Source organism: Cervus elaphus, chromosome 1 (genome assembly GCF_910594005.1).
Source record: "Cervus elaphus chromosome 1, mCerEla1.1, whole genome shotgun sequence".
NCBI classification, from domain to species: domain Eukaryota; kingdom Metazoa; phylum Chordata; class Mammalia; order Artiodactyla; family Cervidae; genus Cervus; species Cervus elaphus.
Genome location: NC_057815.1, coordinates 90092953 through 90113528, shown reverse-complemented (window position 1 = coordinate 90113528; position 20576 = coordinate 90092953). Strand labels below are relative to the sequence as shown.

At 41.0% G+C, this 20576-nt stretch overlaps 2 protein-coding genes and 1 long non-coding RNA gene across 5 annotated transcripts in view; 2 read left to right on the top strand and 1 right to left on the bottom strand.

Moving 5' to 3' along the window:
- Positions 1-8256, top strand: part of FNBP4 (formin binding protein 4) — a 31133-nt gene extending 22877 nt beyond the window's left edge. The window contains exons 16-17 of one of the 2 annotated variants that reach the window (XM_043912119.1): positions 3067-3224; positions 7175-8256. In XM_043912119.1, the coding sequence (XP_043768054.1) occupies positions 3067-3224; positions 7175-7226 (210 nt within the window). In that variant the 3' untranslated portion in view covers positions 7227-8256. The remainder of the gene's footprint in view (positions 1-3066; positions 3225-7174) is intronic. The other variant, XM_043912110.1, reaches the window with a different exon arrangement.
- A 1384-nt stretch (positions 8257-9640) lies between these two features.
- The window catches only part of AGBL2 (AGBL carboxypeptidase 2), a 29345-nt gene continuing 18409 nt past the window's right edge, over positions 9641-20576 (top strand). The window contains exons 1-7 of one of the 2 annotated variants that reach the window (XM_043912086.1): positions 9641-10146; positions 10307-10442; positions 10717-10780; positions 11849-11983; positions 15229-15282; positions 16233-16418; positions 17780-17845. In XM_043912086.1, the coding sequence (XP_043768021.1) occupies positions 10407-10442; positions 10717-10780; positions 11849-11983; positions 15229-15282; positions 16233-16418; positions 17780-17845 (541 nt within the window). In that variant the 5' untranslated portion in view covers positions 9641-10146; positions 10307-10406. Of the gene's footprint in view, positions 10147-10306; positions 10443-10716; positions 10781-11848; positions 11984-15228; positions 15283-16232; positions 16419-17737; positions 17846-20576 lie in introns of both variants that reach the window. The other variant, XM_043912077.1, reaches the window with a different exon arrangement.
- On the bottom strand, positions 13391-19726 carry LOC122699753. The gene is made up of 3 exons (XR_006342668.1): positions 19452-19726; positions 18023-18189; positions 13391-13849 (listed from the first exon to the last, which is right to left on the bottom strand). It is a non-coding gene; the product is annotated as an uncharacterized LOC122699753 (long non-coding RNA).

The window sequence follows — 20576 nt, the reverse complement described above, 5'->3', positions numbered from 1 at the left end:
CCCACTTACTTCCTTCCATCTGGAGGGAGGGAACTGAGAATTGGGCCATTTTGCTCCAGCCATACTGGGGAGAGCGTGGAACAAGGGCAAGCAAACATGCCACAAAGCTTCCTGCTGTTCTTAGTGCAGGTTTTTCTCGACTGGCTGTTCTCTTAGTTGCTGCAGATCTTTGACTGGTTTCTCGAGTTCCCACAAAACCATTTTAGTCCGTTTCTTATTTGTTTATATAATGTTTCCATGGGATAAGCAAGAGCTTGGCGCTTCATAGTCTGCCAGCTTTCTGACATCACCCTCACGGACCCTCTGAATCCCCTAAATCACCTAAAGAAACTTTCTCATCAGCTTTTTCCTTCCCCGTGCTGCTGCTCCACTGTCTCAGCTGTCGTCTTTTGCTCCAGGGGTCAGTGGGGCAAATTCTTTGCTTTACATGGTCCCAAGGGACCTTCTTGAAGAAGTTTGACTTACACAAAAAATAGAGTATTTCTGGATTGACTCACTTGTCCAAGCTGGTACCATGGTTCCAGAAATTATCTGAAAATGAAGTGTTATAAAAAATCAACAGTGACAGGGTAATGTCTTGAATAGATTGTTGTCCAACTAACTGTACCACATGCAGTTCTCCCAAGCCAGCATACTGTTGACCACCTACAAGTCTTGTCTTTGTTTACCAGTCCCACTACTGTTCATTCTTTACATAATCAAGGTTAGAATGTTCAGTGCTCAGGAATCATTTCTCTTGTGAAGCCTTCCTTACCGCTCATCCTTCCATCTTCCAAGAGAGAGAATCATCTCTACCTCCATTCAAGTAATTTTTTTAGACAGTCATGCTCTTACGGTCATATAAATAATAGCTTTTAAAAAATATGTTTCCTTACTTGTCTGGCTGCGTTGGCCTCAGTTGCGGCACATGAGGTCTCCATTGTGGCGCGTGAGATCAGTAGTTGTGGCACGCAGGCCCAGTTGCTCCACAGCATGTGGGATCAAACCTGTGTCCCCTGCATTGCACAGCAGATTCCCAACCACTGGACCATCAGGGAAGTCCCTTAATAATAGTTTCGAAAATCTGGTATTCTGCGTTAACATGTCATTTTTATGGACTTATTTGAAAGCAGTGATTCAGAATCTCTTTGGTGTTACAGGCCATTTTTTAAAATGCAAGATATGTACTTACTTGAAATACCTGATTTCAAGAATATCTGAGACCTATATATTTTTTCAATCTTTTTGCTGAGGTTTTGTGTACAGTTTACTAGAAAAAAAGGACTTCTAGCCATTTAATCTTTTCCTCTGACTACAAGGTTCCCCTATTAAAAATGTGTTCAAACAGCCAGTGCAACTCTGGATCCATGGTTTTGAACATGACAAACAATGAATGCTTGACTTCTAAAACATAACTTACTTTCCCATGACAGATAGGAATCAAATACACTTCGAATTTACAAAATCGTATGGAAGTCAAAATGAAACCACAATGACTTTACCTAGGTCTGTGTTGTTTCTAATCATAGTTGCAGAAATATGGTGAGAGGTTGTACTGCAGTGAGCCCTCTATGCATAGTGACCATTATTCTTACTACTTTTTACTCAGTTGGTTGCATTCTAACCCAGAATAGGTTGTGTTTGGAGCTTACTGGAAGGGTGTGTATGCAGTGGGTCAGATTGAACTACAGGTGAAATAACAGAATGGAATGTGGGAAGGTGTGTGGAGCAGAAGGCTTAAGCATTTTACATGGGCATTTCCCCAGAAGGTTAAAAACCTGTTACTGACAGTCAGAATAGGGTATTGATCCAGGGAGCCAAGTAATTTTAAAAGACTGAAAAGATTAAGCTTGTTTTCCGAACTCTTTGGGGTGGTTAATCACGGAGTGTGTTTGTTCTAACTGCAGGCTGGGAAAACAGCTTGGGCCACTGTCCGTAGACCTCTAAGAGTGCAGCACTGCCTCGTACCGGCCACTCGAGGGCCTGCTGGTCATACTTAGAGTGTGACTCGGCCAAGTCTTCAGAAACACAGGGGTGAAAGTTAGTTCTTATCAGTGTCTAATATAATGTTTCTCTAAATTCAGAGAACTAATCACAAATATTAGGTTTATTTTGAATACATACTATCTGTCAAGTTTTCTCTCAAGAGCTTCATATTCAGTAACAAAATCTCTGCTTTTGTGGAGCTTTTCTGGTGGGCTTGGAGAGGGTAGGGGGCAACTGGGTTGTAGAAACAGATAAGCAAATATATGTTCAACGTTTAAAAATGTAATGAAGAAAAAAGTATCAGAGGACTGAAAGTGAGTGGGCTTTGGGAGGCGGTAGTGTTTCATGTAGTGTGGTCAGAGAAGGCATCTTGCTAGAGTGCCATTGATCAGAACTCTGAAGGTAGTGATAGAGCAAGCCATATTGTATATATATATCAAATATCACAAGGCTTTTTTCTTAACTGTGAGATTCTGTGTTTATTATAGGCAATTTAGAAACTGAAGGTAAGCTAATAGGACAAAACTGAACTGTACGTAGTATCTTCTCTTAGAACTGATCTGATAATTAATGTTTTAATATTCCTCTTTGCCTTTTTTCACATTTAGTAGTCGCGTTTGACTCTCTTGCTCTTTCCAGAAAGCTGATCATTTGTTTCTCAGCACTGTTTCACTTGATGCGAACACTACATCCATTTAAACTCATAAAAGGGTACATTGTAATTCTGAGCAGATAAGAACAAGAGTTTTGAATTCCATGGAATGAGACTAAAGAAGATTTTTCTGACCTGATTTCATAAAATACCCCATTTATAGAAGGAGGGGACACGTGTATACCTGTGGCCAGTTCATGTTGACGTATGGCGAAAACCATCACAATGTTGTAATTATCCTCTGACTAAAATAGTTTCTTTGTTTTCTTAAGAAAAAAATATCCCATTTATAGTTATTTTTGGCAAAAATTTAGAATGGTACTTGTGTTTGGTTAATTTTGAAGTTCACGTACTCCTTAGAACTAAGGAAGAGATCTTGATCTCATGTGAGGGACTTGTTCTCTTGTTTTATGTATTATATTCCTTCTGACCTTTAACCTTTGTTACAGGCAAAGAAAAGTAAAACCAAAATGCCATCTCTGGTAAAGAAGTGGCAGAGTATCCAGCGTGAGTTAGATGAGGAGGAAAACTCTAGTTCCAGTGAAGAGGACCGAGAATCCACCGCACAGAAGCGCATTGAAGAGTGGAAACAGCAGCAGCTGGTCAGGTAAAGGGAACGAGGTCTCAGATGGGGCAGGTGGCGGTGCTTGTAGCTGTGATTTCAGAACCACTGTGTTCTCGAAGTGTTGCTTCTGTTTTATTTCTTCACGTGCTGGGTCTCCCTGCTGCAGGAGCTTTTCTCTAGTTGCGGAGCGCGGGGGCTGTTGTCTAGTTGTCGTGTACGGGCTTCTCCTCGCGGTGGGTTCTCTTGTTGCAGAGCACCGGCTCCAGGGCACACAGGTCTCAGGAGCTGCCGCTCCCGGGTTCTAGAGCACAGCTCAGTAGTAGCGGTGCACACAGACCTAGTTGCTCTGCAGCATGTGGGATTTTCCCAGATCAGGGATTTGAACTTGTATCTTTGGCACTGGCAGGCAGATTCTTTATCACTGAGCAACCACAGAAGCCCCCATGTTCTTAAAGTCATAGCCCTGATTTCTTTACAGACTTAGCCCAAGCAGTTTTTAATTCATAGAAATTTTTTTTTCCTATAAAAATTACAGTCTAGCCTTTTTCAAAGACATCAGAGTTGTAATACTTGGCACTAACTGTTCATCTTAGGCAAAGAACTGTCTTAACCCTGAGCACACAGGGGAAAATAGTCATCCCCATTTACCATGTCGCTCCAAGAGACCAACTTTTAATAAGAATTTAAATATAGCTGACCTAAATTTTTATTCTTTGTTTTCATGAGTTTTGAAGGTGCACACACTGAAATGAGCAACATTCTTTTTAGTGTGACCAGTTGCTCCCTTGAGGTTCATCACCTGGAGCATACTGATATGACACCAGATTTCAGGCTCATCTCCGGCAGGTCCCAGCGTGTCGTTACTTCTGCTGCTTGCACTTGCAGCACCCATAAATGCAGTGCTTACAGAAATGTCTGAGGGAATTCCCTGGCAGCCCAGCGCTCAGGATTGTGCACCTTCACTGCTGAGGGCCCAAGTTCAGTCCCTGGTCATGGAACGATCTCACATTGTGTGGCAAAAAAAGAAAAATTGAGAGAGACGATAGCCATCTTTGCTTCATAATTCAAAACATTTTCATTTTTAGATCCATAAACACCAATTGGAATAGTCTTCCAGTGAAATTTTTGTTCCTAAAATATGTTTCTCTCTAGCCACTGCACACATGTTTTTAGCATTTGTCCCGCTTATGAACTTGATCAAATAAGTTTTAGCTTCAGTTCAGTTCAGTCGCTCAGTTGTGTCTGACTCTTTGCAACCCCATGAATCGCAGCACGCCGGGCCTCCCTGTCCAAAACCAACTCCTGGAGCTTACTCAAACTCATGTCCATCGAGTCGGTGATGCCATCCAGCCATCTCATCCTCTGTCGTCCCCTTCTCCTCCTGCCCCCAATCCCTCCCAGCATCAGGGTCTTTTCCGGTGAGTCAACTCTTCCCATGAGGTGGCCAAAGTACCGGAGTTTCAGCTTCAGCATCAGTCCTTCCAGTGAACACCCAGGACTGATCTCCTTTAGGATGGACTGGTTGGATCTCCTTGCAGTCCAAGGGACTCTCAAGAGTCTTCTCCAACACCACAGTTCAAAAGCATCAATTTTTCGGCGCTCAGCTTTCTTTATAGTCCAACACTCACATCCATACATGACCACTGGAAAAACCATAGCCTTGACTAGACGGACCTTTGTTGGCAAAGGAATGTCTCTGCTTTTTAATATGCTACCTAGGTTGGTAATAACTTTCCTTCCAAGGAGTAAGCATCTTTTAATTTCATGGATGCAGTCACCATCTGCAGTGATTTTGGAGCCCCAAAAAATAAAGTCTGACACTCCTTCCACTGTTTGCCCATCTGTTTCCCATGAAGTGATGGGACCAGATGCCATGATCTTGGTTTTCTGAATGTTGAGCTTTAAGCCAACTTTTTCACTCTCCTCTTTCACTTTCATCAAGAGGCTATTTAGTTCCTCTTCACTTTCTGCCATAAGGGTGGTGTTATCTGCATATCTGAGGTTATTGATGTTTCTCCCGGCAATCTTGATTCCAGCTTGTGCTTCTTCCAGCCCAGCATTTCTCATGATGTACTCCGCATGTAAGTTAAACAAGCAGGTGACAATATATAGCCTTGACGTACTCCTTTTCCTATTTGGAACCAGTCTGTTGGTTCATGTCCAGTTCTGTTGCTTCCTGACCTGCATACAGGTTTCTCAAGAGACAGGTCAGGTGGTCTGGTATGCCCATCTCTTTCAGAGTTTTTCACAGTTTATTGTGATCCACACAGTCAAAGGCTTTGGCAGAGTCAATAAAGCAGAAATAGATGTTTTTCTGGAACTCTGTTGCTTTTTCGATGATCCAGCGGATGTTGGCAATTTGATCTCTGGTTCCTCTGCCTTTTCTAAAACCAACTTGAACATCTGGAAGTTCACTGTTTACATATTGCTGAAACCTGGCTTGGAGAATTTTTAGCATTACTTTGCTAGCATGTGAGATGAGTGCAATTGTGCGGTAGTTTGAGCATACTTTGGGATTGCCTTTCTTAGGGATTGGAATGAAAATTGACCTTTTCCAATCCTGTGGCCACTGCTGAGTTTTCCAAATTTGCTGGCATATTGAGTGCAGCACTTTCACAGCATCATCTTTCAGGATTTGAAATAGCTCAACTGGTTTTAGCCTACAGCAGCATAAAACGTGAAAACTTAACGCAAATACTGTATTTCCTTTTTGACCTATATATTGTTCACTCATTAATCTTGAATTTAAGAAAATTCATCTAGATTATGGTCTCCTTCACACTCATAGCCTGAGATTTTACTTATCCAGTCAGTTTTTTTTTTTTTTTTTAATCCAGTCAATTTTATCATCACAATTTAAATGTACAGTGCTGCTATCTCTCTGTATTCATCTGAATTATATAATATTGGGGGCTGTCCAGGAGGAGACTATGAAGATGTTGTCTCCAGACTTTACTTCCTTGAAAGGTGATGCACATGATTTGGGGCAACGCAGGAAGAAAACTGCAGGATGGTATTAATTTAGTTTTACTTTTGTATCATCTGTGTAGATGACTCCATTATTCTTGAGTTTTCTTACTATTTTAGTCCTTTTTAGTATTGCTGGGAATTGATTAATGATTAATTCCTACAGTGATGAAATAGCAAACTATTTCAAATGATGGGAAGTCACAAAGATCTTGTAATTTATCTTATTTTAGATTTATAAAAGGGTCTCATGCACTCATTTTGGTTATTGCAAGATAGAATCTGAGTTTTGTTTTGTTTTTGCTGCTCCGCACAGCTGGCGGGCTCTTGGTTTCCTGACTGGGCCCTCCACAGAAAGTGCAGAGAGTCCTGACTACTGTACAGCCAGGGAATTCCCAAGAATCTTGAGTTTGGTTTTTTTGTTTAAATCATAGCGTACTATGTGGTTTACCTATGAACAGATCGCATATTGTTGTTGTTTAATCCCTAAGTCGTGTCCAACTCTTTTACTACCCCATAGACTGTAGCCTGCCAGGTGAATCTTGAGTTTTAATCAGTTTTTTAAACCATTGAATTTGAATAAGCCGTGAGAGATCAATGGTAGTTAGAACTAATGAAAAGAGGATCTCAGAAACATTAGGTCTGCCCATCCCTGGTGGTATGTTGAGGGTTAAATATATCTTCTTAGAGGTTAGGTAAATAAATCTAGGATAAAGACTCCTAACTCCTTGGAGCCAAGAAATACTTCTACAAGCATGTGTTATTTTCCTTCAGTGTAGCTTTAATGGTTACTGGGGAGACATAAAAATAAATATGCACTTACATATAAATAGAACTGTAGAGCAGAGTATTTTGTATGTGTTTGGTTGACCTATCAATTAAGAAATTTGATGAAAACTATTCTGGTACTCAGCTGAGAAATTTGAAACTTTTTCATGAAGATAGATACGATAGATCCAATTTTCAGGTTTAGTTAGTTTTTATTTGCTAGGAAATGAACAGTTCCATCCTTTTTTTTTTTTCAGTGACGTAATCTGTGTATTGTTTTCACAGCGGCATGGCAGAGAGAAATGCTAATTTTGAAGCTCTTCCTGAAGATTGGCGAGCAAGACTGAAGAGACGAAAAATGGCTCCAAACACATAGTTTTTTACTTTTTTGTTACTGTGTACTGGTTGTTTTTTTTTTTTTTAATGTTCAGTTCAGAGTCTTAACCAGTTTTACTGTTGTCAATAAACTATAAATGTTATGAGGGAGAGCATATGAATTTCCTGGGCAAGAGCATACAAAACTCCCACATTTGTGAAGTGTCGTTTTTCTGTTTTGCCAAAAGGTAAGGTGGTTGAACTATTTGACCTGGCTGCCTGTATTCTCACACTGGCAAACTCAGCATGTTAGGTACGTTATCCTCATCAGTCTGGATGTGTGGCTCAATGACACTTGTGTAGAGGACTCACTGATGAAAAGGGAAGGATTTTCCTGCCTAATAGAGCCTCTTGTAGTTCTAGTGTGGCGCTCTCTCTCTCATTACCTTCTTCAGAACAAGTGCAATTATGAAGGCAGCTCTATCTACCTTGCTTAACTGGGATTATAGGAATTTCCTTCTGACCTCTTCCTCTTAGTCTGCCACCCCCGAAGTGCTGAGGTATACAAACTCGTTCATGTCGTGCTAACAGACAGCCACACTCTATAAATTTATAGAGTATTTCTCACAAATTCTAGAACTGATAAAGATAGCTCAGTCATTGCACATACTAGGTGACATATAAATTTCAGTATATGGCAGCAGCAGCAAGTGTTCCTGTCTTTGAGACTTCCCCCTCACACTTGGAAGTAAATGTAACGAGCCACTGTATGTATTGCTGTGTCTCCATTGCTGTACCTTGGTCCAAAGTTCACCTCCCATTTATATGTGAATGTATTCTCCATAAAATTCCAGTATTTAAAAAAGCAGTTTACTGTTCTGTACTTTCTATTGTATCACAATCAGGTAAAAGTCACTTTAAACTGAAGAAAAAGCAAATTGTTTTAAAGCTGTTTGTATTTCTCCAGTTTCTGACCTTGTAAATTTGTATATATGCACTAATAAAGCCTTTTTTATACTTCTGATTGGTTATCCTTTTGCTCCTGTTTTTCCTGTTACTCCATGAAGATGTCACCAAGACTTTAAATCAGTCGTTTTTTCTAACCAGGTATGGTGTAAGGCAGACATTGAAGAAGCTCTCAGAAGAGTGTCAGGATCTTGAGCCCATTGCAGGGTGGGAGGATGGAGTTAGAAAAACAGGACTCTAGTACCAGAAAATACAGTGTGACTTAAGTTTTGGAGCTTGTGGTCTATGATATTAGCTGGTATTTAGCCTACTTAAATCCTGGAAATGACAAAATGTGGTTAATATTCTGGAAAAAAAGATGCTTTATACTCTCACTAGCTACAAGAGTTACATATACTCATAGTCCTGTATACTCATAGTCCTGTAAAGTTAACCAAAGACAACAGTAGTTAAAATTTTATTCCAGTATATTTATATGCAGCTAACTGCCTAATCAGTGTCATGTATACTTGTGTGTTGGTTTTTATTTATACAAAAATCGGGGTGACCATTTTGTATATAAATTGTTTTTCTTGTCATTTGCATAGAGCACATTTCTGGAAAAAAAGGGCTATTGACTAGTCATTAAAGCTTTTGCTTTTCACTGCGTAACAGTTGCCCAGATTTCTAGGAATTGTTGACAGGGACTAAGTGTCTTTGTCCCTAACTTGCCAGACCAGAAGCATTTTTTTGAATCTGACAATTTGATAAGCCAAGGTGTGGGTTTTACTTTGTTTTCTTGTATTTTTCAACGCAGAAGGTAATTTTTCAATTCTAGCTATGGGATGGAGGAAATATAAGGTGAAAGAGGAGAAGCAGCTCCCTTTGAGCAATACCCAACAGTTTTCTTAGAGCTGAGAAACAGCTTTTTGGTTTTTTTTTTTCTTCCTTTTTGGCTGCCCCATGGAGCATGCCTTAGCTACCGACCAGGGATCCCACCTGTGCCCTGCAATGTAAGCGCGGTCTCTTATTAAATAAATCACTGGACCGCCAAGGAAAGGAACAGTGGAAGTATTAGTCGCTCAGTCGTGTCTGACTCTTGAGCCCCCATTGGACTGCAGCATGCCAGGCTCCTCTCCATGGAATTCTATAGGCAAGAATGCTGGAGTGGGTTGCCATTTCCTTCCCAGGATCGCCAAGGAAGCCCCCATCAACGCAATTTCTAATCCCCAGAATCCGGGCTGCAATACTCCAGTGAAAAGAGTAAGAATTCGGGCTGCAATACTGTAATGAGAGAGTAACAAAGTAACAATCCGGGCTGCAATACTGTAATGAAAAGTGTAACAACAAAGCTTTGGTACTGCAGTCTTCCACTTTCCCCTGGTTCCCCACCCCCTTCCTCGGAGGCGGGGCCTCGCTCCCGGAAGCGCCAAGCCGCCCCGCCTTCCCGCTTCCGGCTCGCGGTTGCTAGGCTACCGGCGCCCCAGCCGAAAGCTGTGGCTTGGCGAGAGCTCCGCGAGCGCGTCCTCGGCCGGGTGCGCGGCGGGGCCTCTGCCTGCGGGTGGTGAGCCCCCCGCCTCACTCAGGCTCCTCTGTCGCGGCCGGCTCCGCTCCCAACCCCTATTGCCCCGGACAGTCCGGGGCGCCGAGGCGGTGGCACCCTTCCCTCTGGCCTCCCAGGAAATCTCTACGCCCCATCCCTAGACTCCGGGAAATTGCCCTCCACCACCTTCTCCGTGACTCGGAAACCCCGAAACCCTGAATTCCGTTTTCGGAGCCCCTGACCTTTCTTTTCCCACCCGCCCCGAGACGACTCCGCCGGACTCCCCTCCCCTTTTCTTTCACTGTCCAGCGGCGTCCTGGTGGTGGGCATCCCCCTCAACCCGGAGAAGAAGCATGGAGCCGACAGGGGGCCTGGCGCCTCGGAAGGAGGAGGTCGGAAGACTGGCCGCCCTCCCAGATTCCTCAGGTGCCCACCCGGGCCTCATGGCGGGCCCTGGTTTAACTGATGAGAGGTTGGGTTGGCAGGGAAGAGGGAGCGGTGCCGCGTGGGAGCTGCGGAGCAGAGGGAGGGGACGGGAGTGACTGTCGATAGGTGACTCCAGTTGTCCTGCTCTGGTTTATTTTAGCTCCTCCTATGTAATCAACTGCCCTTTTGGAAATTGGGCAGGGGCTGTTGCTGGATGCGGGTGTCACTGACTGGTCTTCAGCATACCATGCAGAAGTAACATGTTCCCAACATTGGAAACAGAGCTAAAGCAGGAGGTCGGTACCCACCCCTCTCCAGAAACCCAGTGCTAGCTCAGAAGGCATATTCTGGTGGCACCTTTTTCTGGCTAGAGATCTTGATCCCAAAGGTAGAATAATTTGCACAAATGTCTTTCACATGGTTTGTTTTTAGAAGTTCTCAGGTGTGGCGTCCTCTGAGACCATGCTTGTGTACCTTTGTTAAGAGTCAGTATTACTCTTATAGCAGGCTGTTATAATAATGATTATTATGAAAACATTTTCCTGATTGAGATGGTCTGTCCTTTCACAGACTCTTCCTGATCCCTATGAAGACTTTATGCGCTATCATCTCCAGTACTATGGCTACTATAAAGGTAATATCTCGTTCTGATCCAGCGTCACCTTTCCTGGGTCATTGAAGTAAATTGTTGGGTCAACTTAGAGTTGTGCTTGGATAAACTAATGTCGAATTTTTTGAGCAGCGTTAATGAAAAGTACTTCCTTTCCCCACTGATATGCTCTGTCACTTCTGTTGAGTGTCCATTTATACAGAGGTCTGTCTGTCTGTCCTTGAACCAGTACCACCCTTTCTTAATGACATGACATGGCATTGAAATAGTCTTGATATCTGGAAAGAAATGTCCTCCCATATTGTTGTTTTCAGAAGTGTCTTGGCTAACCTTACCTTTTTATTTAATTTTAGAATTGGCATGTGATGCTTTTAAATAAATGGGATTGCATTTAATCTATAGATCAAACTTGACAAGAAATGAGAATTTTCCAATAGCACATTCTCCGATCTATTAATAGTATTTTCTAATTCTCTTAATTCGCTTAGGTCCTTCTTAATGTCTTCCAATAAAATTTATAAATTGTTTTCATGGAACTGCTTATGTGTATGCTTTTATAAGTGGTATCTTAAAATTTTGATGTTCTAACTTTGTTCTTGGTATTTAGAAATAAAATTTAGGTTTTTGTACTGATTTTATTTCTGTCTTGTTAAACTTTCTTATTACCTGTTTCATTTGGTAAGTGATCACTGACTTGTTGAAAGCCGAATTCCCAGGTTGCCAGATTCAGCAGAGCCCTCAGGACAAAGCATCTCTTGTTCTGAGTGCTTCACTCCCACTCCGAGGACTTGCCCCGACTCGGCCGTAGAAGTACTGATTTCTTTCTGCCTCCCCTGGCCCTTCCTTTCTGCTTTACCATATGCCTCTCCAGTCTTCTCCTCAACATGAAATGGAGAAAATTATATGTTTAACTCACATAAGTTGGAACGTGAAACCTCTTTGGAAAATGGGTTATATTGGTTGTAAAGGCCTGTGGTGTGGCAGGTGGTGACTAGAAGGAAGTTTCCTAGTAGTAATTGTTTGGTTGTTGACCTCGATGTTGGATGTGACGAACTAGCCTTCAGCATCTTTCACTAAACTGCCTGTTCTTAGCTCAGAGAGGCAGTTTACCAAACTCTGCTACGCACCAGCATGTTTGGAAGAATAATCCTCGATACCTGTTGAGTGGCTCTTTTGGAAAAAGAGAGGATTTGACACCGGACCGCTTGCAAAAGGAGAAGCATCTATGTGAGTAGCACTCAGTGTCGTATGGCCCTAGAACCCCTGGTGCCTTGAGCAGCTGCTCCCGGGGTGGAGGAGAACGTGGCCTAGCATGGGAGAAGCCAGAGGAGCATCCTTGGACACTGTTTCTGACATCACTCAGAAATGTTCTATCTTAAAAAAAAAAAAAGAAAATTTTTAAATGAAAAGAAAAACAACAAAACAAAAAAAATATTCTGTAGATGTGCTTTGGATTGTAGGTTTAAACTACTGTGTGTTCTGCATAGTCTTCCTCCACATTGTTGGAAAATTTGTTAAAACTCTTTGGTCAAGAGTAACATGTTGATTTTTTTCATGCAGTTTTGATGGATATATTTGTTGAGGCTCTTTGCATAGGAGTGGTGGGAACCAATCCAAGCTAACTTTTTTACAGGGATTCCACGAGTTTTTTCTAGAATCCAAGGGTAGGAACGCAGTTGAATTTCTCCCTCAATACATATCCAACCAAACATCAATTCACTTCCCTCTACTGCACGTCCTTCCTCCCATGCCCCTTTCCGCACCCCAGCCACCATCATCTCACTATTGAAACAGCCTTCTCATTGCTCTCTGGTTCCATGATGCCATCTTCCAATCCACTTGCCACACAGTGGTGTTTTTTTTTTTTTCCTGTTTATGTGCAAATCTGATTGTATCCCTTTTCTAGTTAAAAATCTTTGAATGATATAAGACCCAAAAGCCATAAAATAGAACACTGATAATTTTTACAGCAAAACCTTATGTTTAGAAAAAAGTTCCATTATTAATTTCCTTAACAAAATAACTTGCAAGTCAATAAGCAAAAGATGACCAAATAGAAAAACGGACAAGGAGTTCATAGAAAAGCAGTCAATGCAACATGCAACGTGGGCTCCCCTGGTGGCCAGCGGTCAAGAATCCGCCTGCAGTGCAGGAGACGCAGGAGATGCCGGTTCGATCCCTGGGTCAGATCCCCTAGAGGAGGAAATGGCAACCCACTGCAGTATTCTTGCCTGGGACATCCCATGGACACAGGAGTCTGGTGGGCTACAGTCCTAGGGTTGCAGAGTTGGACACGACTGAGCACACAGGCATGTCCAAGGATTAATTTCCTTAACAAAATAACTCTTACAAATCAATATATAAAAGATGACCAAATAGAAAAGATGGACAAAGGACATGAGCAAGGAGCTCATAGAGAAGCAAACACAGTCAGGAAGCTTTGTGAAAAGATGCTCAATTTCACCCCTAATTAAAGATACAAATCAGTATGTCAAAGTATCATGTTGTAAATTATGAGACTTGGGCAAAAATATTTTTATGATTATACCTAGTAGAGGTCAGGAGATGGTAGAACACCCTCCCACACTGTGAATAGATAGGCTTTAAAATTTTTATTTATTATTATTTATTTTTTTGACTGTGCTGGATCTTCATCACCGCACGGGCTTTTCTCTAGTTGCGGCAAGCGGGGGCTCCTCTCTAGTTGCGGTGCATGGGCCTCTCCCTGTGGGGGTTTCTCTTGTTTCGGAGCGTGGGCTCCAGGGCGGGAGGGCTTACGTCCCTGTGGCTCGCGGGCTCCGGAGCCCTGGCTCAACAGCTGTGGCCCACAGGCTTGCTTGTTCTGCAGCGTGTGGGGTCTCCCCAGAGCAGGGACGGAAGCTGTGTCTCCTGCATTGCCAGGCGGATCCTTTACCCGAGCCACCAGGAAGGCCCCAGATGGACTGTTTTAGGATGGCAGTTTGGCAATCGGAGGGAGATGTGACGGTACTTAACCTCTGATGCAGCAGTTCCATTTTCATGTTCAAATATGTATCTTACATCTTTGTTCATCCTTCTGCTCGGAAGGCTCTTCCATTCTGTGTCCCAGAGCTCCTGGCAGGGAGTAGAAAGGCAATGGTTGAGCAAAGAAGACTGTCAGGGTGGGGTGGCTCAGGAGCTAGCCAACCACCCACCTTCGGTTTCCTCCTGTCCCATGTACTGATGCGTGAAATAGCATTAATAAGAAACAATTGCCTGTCTTCATATGTAAAAACAGTTGCCTGTCTAAATATAGTAAAAAAAAAAAAACAAAAAAAAACATAAAATGCAAAGCCAGCTACAGAAGTAACACAACAATGCAAATGAATTTTAGTTAGAGTAGAATTGGTAACCTGACACCTTGCCACCCCCACCCCCATTTTGGTCATTGGAGTGAGGAAGATATTTTTCTTTGTCTTTGTAGCAGAGCATTTATTGTTTTTTGTTTTTCTTCCTTTTTTCTTCTTTTGTTGTGTTGTTTTTTAAACCAGAAAAGTACAAAGGAAGTAAAAAAGAAATGAGTTACAATATACTTGTTTCAAAAAGGGAAAAAGAAGGGAAGAAAGGAGAGAAAGAAAGAAAATATACATAAAGGTTAGAAAATTCAAACGGTAGAAAAAACACAAAAGGAAATTAAGAGCTCTCCCAGCCCCACCCTTAATATAACCACTACTGTAATCATTTTTTTTCAGGAAAAAAATTATACCCTCAAGTATCTATATATTTTTCTTTCTGATTGCTCATAGAGGATCCTCTATACTATCTTTACTTTGGCTTTTTTTTTTTTTAATAATAGACGCTTTCCCTAGGAGCACAAAAAATATCTACCTCATTCTTTTTGAGAGCACCTACCTATTAAATAATACCTATTAATGAGTTTTCCATCTCATTAATATGTCATAGTTATTTTAACTTCCCTTTTGATGGATGCTTTGGTTGTTTGCACGTTTTTACTATTTGAGCATTTCTGCAGGGAGTATCTCTACATATATATTCTGATGAGCTTTTGTAAGAAAATCTGTAAGGTAATTCCTAGCAGTGGGATTGCTGAATCAAGGGTTAGTGTGTTTTAAGTCTTACTGGACACTGCCAAATTTGCTGTCCAGAAAGATTCCACCAAATTTGCCTTGTCCTCAAGTTCTGAGGGTAGTTGTTTACTTACACCCTTGGCAGGGTGAGTGTAAAACAGGTAAATGTTTTTCCTCTCTATTAGCTAAAAAACTGATATCTTCGTGTCATTTTGATTTACATTTCTTTGAGTGAGATTGAGTAGCTTTACCATCTTTTCAAATGTTTGTTGCCTCCCCGCACTGTCACCATTAAACAGTGGGGGAAATGTTTAGACATAGAAATGCAGGGACCCAAAGGTGGGGGGATGGAAAGGGATAGGGGAAAAAGGACAGAGGAAAGAAAGATCCGTAGGACAAACCAGGCCTTTTCCTTCCTCTTTCTAGGGCCTACCTGTCTACCCTCAACTGTGCACAGACAGATAGGAGCCATGAGCAGAGGTATCGCACGTGCTTCCACACCAGAAAACGGAAACTCTTCTCCCTGCTCTCCCCGCCAGAGCTGGGAGTTGCCACCCCTGGAGCCTTTCCTTCCCCTGCCCTTTCTTCTTGAAACCTTTCTCTTCCTCCCTTTTTTCCCTCTTCTTTATTTCCTAAGAGCTCTCCTCCCACTTCTTCCCCTTCTTACTCTTCTTTCCATCCTCTGTTTCCTAAGTCTCTCTCTGTCCTTTGAATGGTTATAGCAAGAATTTGAAATTTAATTTGTAGATTGTTACACTGTAGTTGTTAAAGTTTTATGTCCTCTTTTCCTAAAATGCTGGTGGTCGAATTGAAAGTTGGGTTTTTTTTTTTTTTGCTTCTCTCTAGACAAAAATAACATACATTAAGTAACTTTTATTTGTAACCCACTGTTGAAATGTCTTCATCCCATTAACTTTGATTTAAAAAGCAAAACAAAACAAACAAACAAACAAAAACCAGTTTCTTCTGACTTACTCTAAAGCTTTACATGTAAGTACTTAATAGACTAGAGCAGAATTTTAGCTTAAGTGTTAGCGTTAGTCGCTCTGTCGTGCCCGACTCTTTGCGACCCCATGGACTGCAGCCCACCAGGCTCCTCTGTCCATGAGATTTTCCAGGCAAAGACACTGGAGTGGGGTGCCACTTCCTTCTCCAGGGGATCTTCCCAACCCAAGGATCAAACCTGGGCCTCCTGCTCTGCAGGCAGATTCTTTACTGAGAGCTACACGGGAATTTTAGCTCAACATTTTATGATTTTGATGTTGTCAGCCTAAACTAAATCTCTTTGAAGGAGAAAGATGTCATAGGATTGCATATCTGTAATGATATTTTAATACAAGGCTTAAAATTCCTTAATTGTTACAGTTGAGCAGTAAAAGTTCCTCAAAAGGGAAAGGAAACTGTTCACCCTTTACCTTTCCCTTTGGCAGATTCTCTTATGCTGAGTTCACCGTTTGTTAAGAGCAGACAGCTTCTTTATGATGACACTGGCGAAGTAAACCCGCGCCTTAGAGAACCCCAAGATCTCTTTGCTTTTTTCTCTGGAAACGCGCTGCTCCAGGCTCCAAGGTGGCCAATAGAATGTGAGGTCATCAAGGAGAGCATTCGTCATATTGGTAATGCGACTGAAGTGTCATGGCCTTACTGTTCTGATACTCTGTATTATAGTTTTAAGTTCTATGCATACTAAAGTACAAGGCAGGACAGATTCACTATCTGTTAGCTCACTCTGAAATGTTTAAGCTCTGAGAAGCTGATCCACACTCCCTAAAGTCAAAAGTTACACTAATGTTTAAATTTATCCATAGGTATTTTACTCTTTGATGCAGTTGTAAATGAGAATGTTGTCTTAATTTTTCTTTCATTATTCGTGTATAGAAATGCAACGGAATTTTGTGTATTGATTTTGTATTTTGCAAAATACAAAATTTGTTAATAGTTCTAACAAGTTTTCTGAATTTGTTATTAGTTCTGACAGTTTTCTGATAGAGTCTTTAGGGCTTTCTATATATAATATATGTCAGTGGTAGTTTTACTTCTTCCTTTGCAATTTAAAGAGCTTTTATTTCTTTTTCTCGCCTGATTGCTCTGGCTAGGATTTCCAGTACTGTGTTGAATAAAGTGGTCAGAGTAGGCATACTTGTGCTCCTGATCTTAAAGGAAAAGCTTTCAGCTTTTCACTGTTGAGTATGTTAGCTGTGGGCTTGACATTCATGGCTTTTATTATTTTGAGGTGATCTGTCTGTACCCCCTTTGCTGAGAATTTTTGTCATAAAGGATGTTGAATTTTCTTCAGATGTGTTTTCTTCACATGTTGAAATAATCATATGATTTTTATCCTTTATTTTGTTACTGTGATTTATCACATTGGCTGATTTGTGAATGTTGAACCATCCTTGCAACCCTGGAATAAATCTCACCTGATCATGGTGTATGATTCTTTTATGTATTGTTGAATTTAAGTTGTGTCTTTATATGCCCTTGGCTTTCATCAGTGGCTTCCTGTACTTAAAATGGCAGGAAGTTGCCCAAGTCCCATATGAGAAATCTTTCAGAACTGAGTGTTAATGAAAAAACCTTGTTTCCTCTGAAGAAATTGGTATACTTGTTCCTTTATAGTATTAAGAAAAATGTAGCTGATCGTATTGTCCTGACTTGGAAGTTCAGGGACACATTTTATAGAGTTGTTGCACCAACTTTCTGGCTTATTTTTAAGTCTTATACTTCTGTTGTTTATGCTTTTTGTTAAAAATTTCTCCATAGTCTTTATAGAAAGAAGCAAGATTAATTTACAAACACACTGGAAACTTAGGATTGGAATTTGATTTGATTCAACCAGACTAGCCATTTGAATGATCACTATTATTATATCAGTTCTAATAAAGTACCTTTTATATTATTTCTTATTTTATACTTTTTCAATGCCTTCTTTCAGAATGGGTTCCACCTCAACCAGAATATTTCTATCAACCTACAGGAAATGAAAAGATACCAGAAATTGTAGGAGAAGAAAAAGGCACAATTGTCTATCAGTTAGATTCAGGTATTGTTATCACACCAAACAGTGAGTAATTAATCATGACCAAATTACAATAAACATATTTTCTATAATAAAAATGATTTTTAAAAATCCATAGTTTAGTGGTAAACTGAGTGATAGCCCTGAAATTCATAACTGATCAGTTTTAAATATTTAGTCACTTTTTTAAAATGATAGTACCTTTTCTTAATAGTTCTGAGTCCATTTCATATCTTCTTCTCTGTTGTTCTTCTTCCTGAGAATCAGATGTTGGATCTTTGGGGAATTGCTCGTCTTTTCTCCACCTCCTGTACTGTAGTGAGTACTTTGCAGTATGTGTGTATGACTGTCACTTATGCTGTAGTTTCCTGCATTAATTGGTAGAATTCATGTCTTTTATAAAAATGTGCTAGACACTGTACCCAAGAACAAAATACATATTCTTTTCAAGGGTACCTGGTAAATTCCCCAGGATATACCATACATAAGGTTATAAAGCGAGTCTTAATGTGTTGAAAAGGACTGAAGTCATACAAAATATATTCTCTGACCACAGCAAAATTAAATTAGAAATCAACAGCAAAATGAAATCTGGGAAATCTACAAAATATTTGCAAATTGAATAACACATTTCTCTTAAGTAACCCACAGGTTAAAGAACATAAGTGTTCAAAAATATTTTGAACTGATTGAAAATAAAACCACATATCAGAATTTATGAGATGTAGCTAAAGCACTGCACGGTCAGTTAACGACTTTAAATGCCTGTATTTAAAAAAAAGGAAGATTTCAAATCAATTACCTAAGCCTCCACAATAATAAGTTAGAAAAATAAGAGCAAACTATGTCCAAAGTGAGCCAAAGGGGACTTCCCCGGTGATCCAGTGGTTAAGAGTCTGCCTACCAATGCAGGGGACATGGGTTTGACGGTCCAGGAAGATCCCACATGCCACCGAATAACTAAGCCTGTGAGCCGCAACTGCTGAGCCTGTGGTCTAGAGCCCAGGCCCTGCAGAGAGCAGCCACTGCAGCGAGGAGCCCGCCCCGCAGGGAAGAGCAGCCCCTGCTGACCGCAACTGGAGAAAGCCTGTGTGTGGCAGCAAAAGTCCAGCACAGCCATAAGTAAATAAAGAAGTTTTTTAAAGCGGGCAAAAGGAAGGAAATAATAAAGAGGAAAATGGAAGTCAGTGACATAGAAAAGTAACGTTAGGAAATCAAACCAAGGGTTGGTTCTTTGGAAACATCAACAAAATTGACAAAACTTTAGTCAGACCAACCAAGGAAAAAGGAGAGGAGACACAAATGATCAAAATAGTGAAAGGGGACACAGCTACCAACTCTACAGAGATCAAAACAGTTATAAGGTAATGCTAAGCTAGCAAATTAACACAGACGAAGAGGAAAAGTTGCTGGGAAAAAAACATGTATTATCAAAACTGACTCAGGAAGAAATAAATCTAAATAGATTATAACAAAGAAACTGAATTACTAATTCAGAGTCTTCCTGGGCAGAATTCCCTGGCCCAGATGGCTTAACAGGATGTATTTGAATTGTACCGAACATCTAAAGATGGAATAGCCCTAGTTCTTCAAAAACTTTGGAAACAGAAGAAGGGGAAACATTTCCTACCTCTTCTTGTGAAGCCAGTATTCAAAGCCAGACAAAGGCATCGCAAGAAAACTATAGGTCAGTATTCCTCATGAATGTAAACGCAAAAATCCTCAACCAAATACCAGCAAACCAAATTCAGCAGCATATTGAAGGGACTGTACCCCGTGACCAGGAGAGACTTGTTAGAGGAAGCCGAGGGTGGGTCAACATAGAAAACCAGTGTGACAAACCTCATTGATAGAACAAAGAGGAAAAAAGCTACACAGTCGCCTCAGTCAGCGCAACAAAAAGCGTTGGGCAAAATCCAACCTTCCATGATAGCGTTCTGAAAACTGGAAGTCGAGAATTCCCTCTGTTCAATATCCTTTACTGATATTGGATATTTATTGATAAAAAGATATTTACGGAAAGGATGAATCAACTTCAGACTCACTAACACAGCCGTAACGACAGTAGAGACAGTAACAAGTGCTGGGGAGGATGTGAAGCAGCTGGTAATCGTAACCTTGAAGGCAGAAAGGAGATGTCATGTTGAAGAACTGTGAATCAATAGATAGAAATGGTCAGAAGAGAAGTCAATTTTATTAAGAGGAGGAATATGTACCAAGTGTAATTAGTAGAAATGGAATGTCAGTTAATAAAATCGCGGAGAGGGGGTTAAGAAACAGCAAGAGATAGGAAAGAGGAAGCTGCAATGGGTCTACATTCCTACCATGAGAAAAATTAAATGAGCGGCTTTTAGCAGAGAGGGTCCATCTGAGATGTGGTTATACACCCTCTGCTCCCAGTTGCCTTGATTTTGGACTCTCATCTCACTGTTTTGGCAAAACTTACTATATTCAGTGAGGTAGGAAAGATAAAGCAACTACCTAGCTCCACCTTATGGAACGTCTGAGGAGAGTGTGGGAGACTAAAATCTGAGATCGGGGACTTCCGAGGCAGTCCAGGGTTGAGACTTTCCTTCCAACGTAGGGCGTGCAGGTTCCATCTGTGGTTGGGAAGCTAAGCTCTCACGTGCCTCATAGCCAAAACAGAAGACAGAAAAAAATACTGTAACAAATGCAATAAGGACTTTAAAAATGGTCCACGTAAAGAAAATTTTTTTAATAAAATCTGAGATTGTAAATCAGATGACTTGAGTTA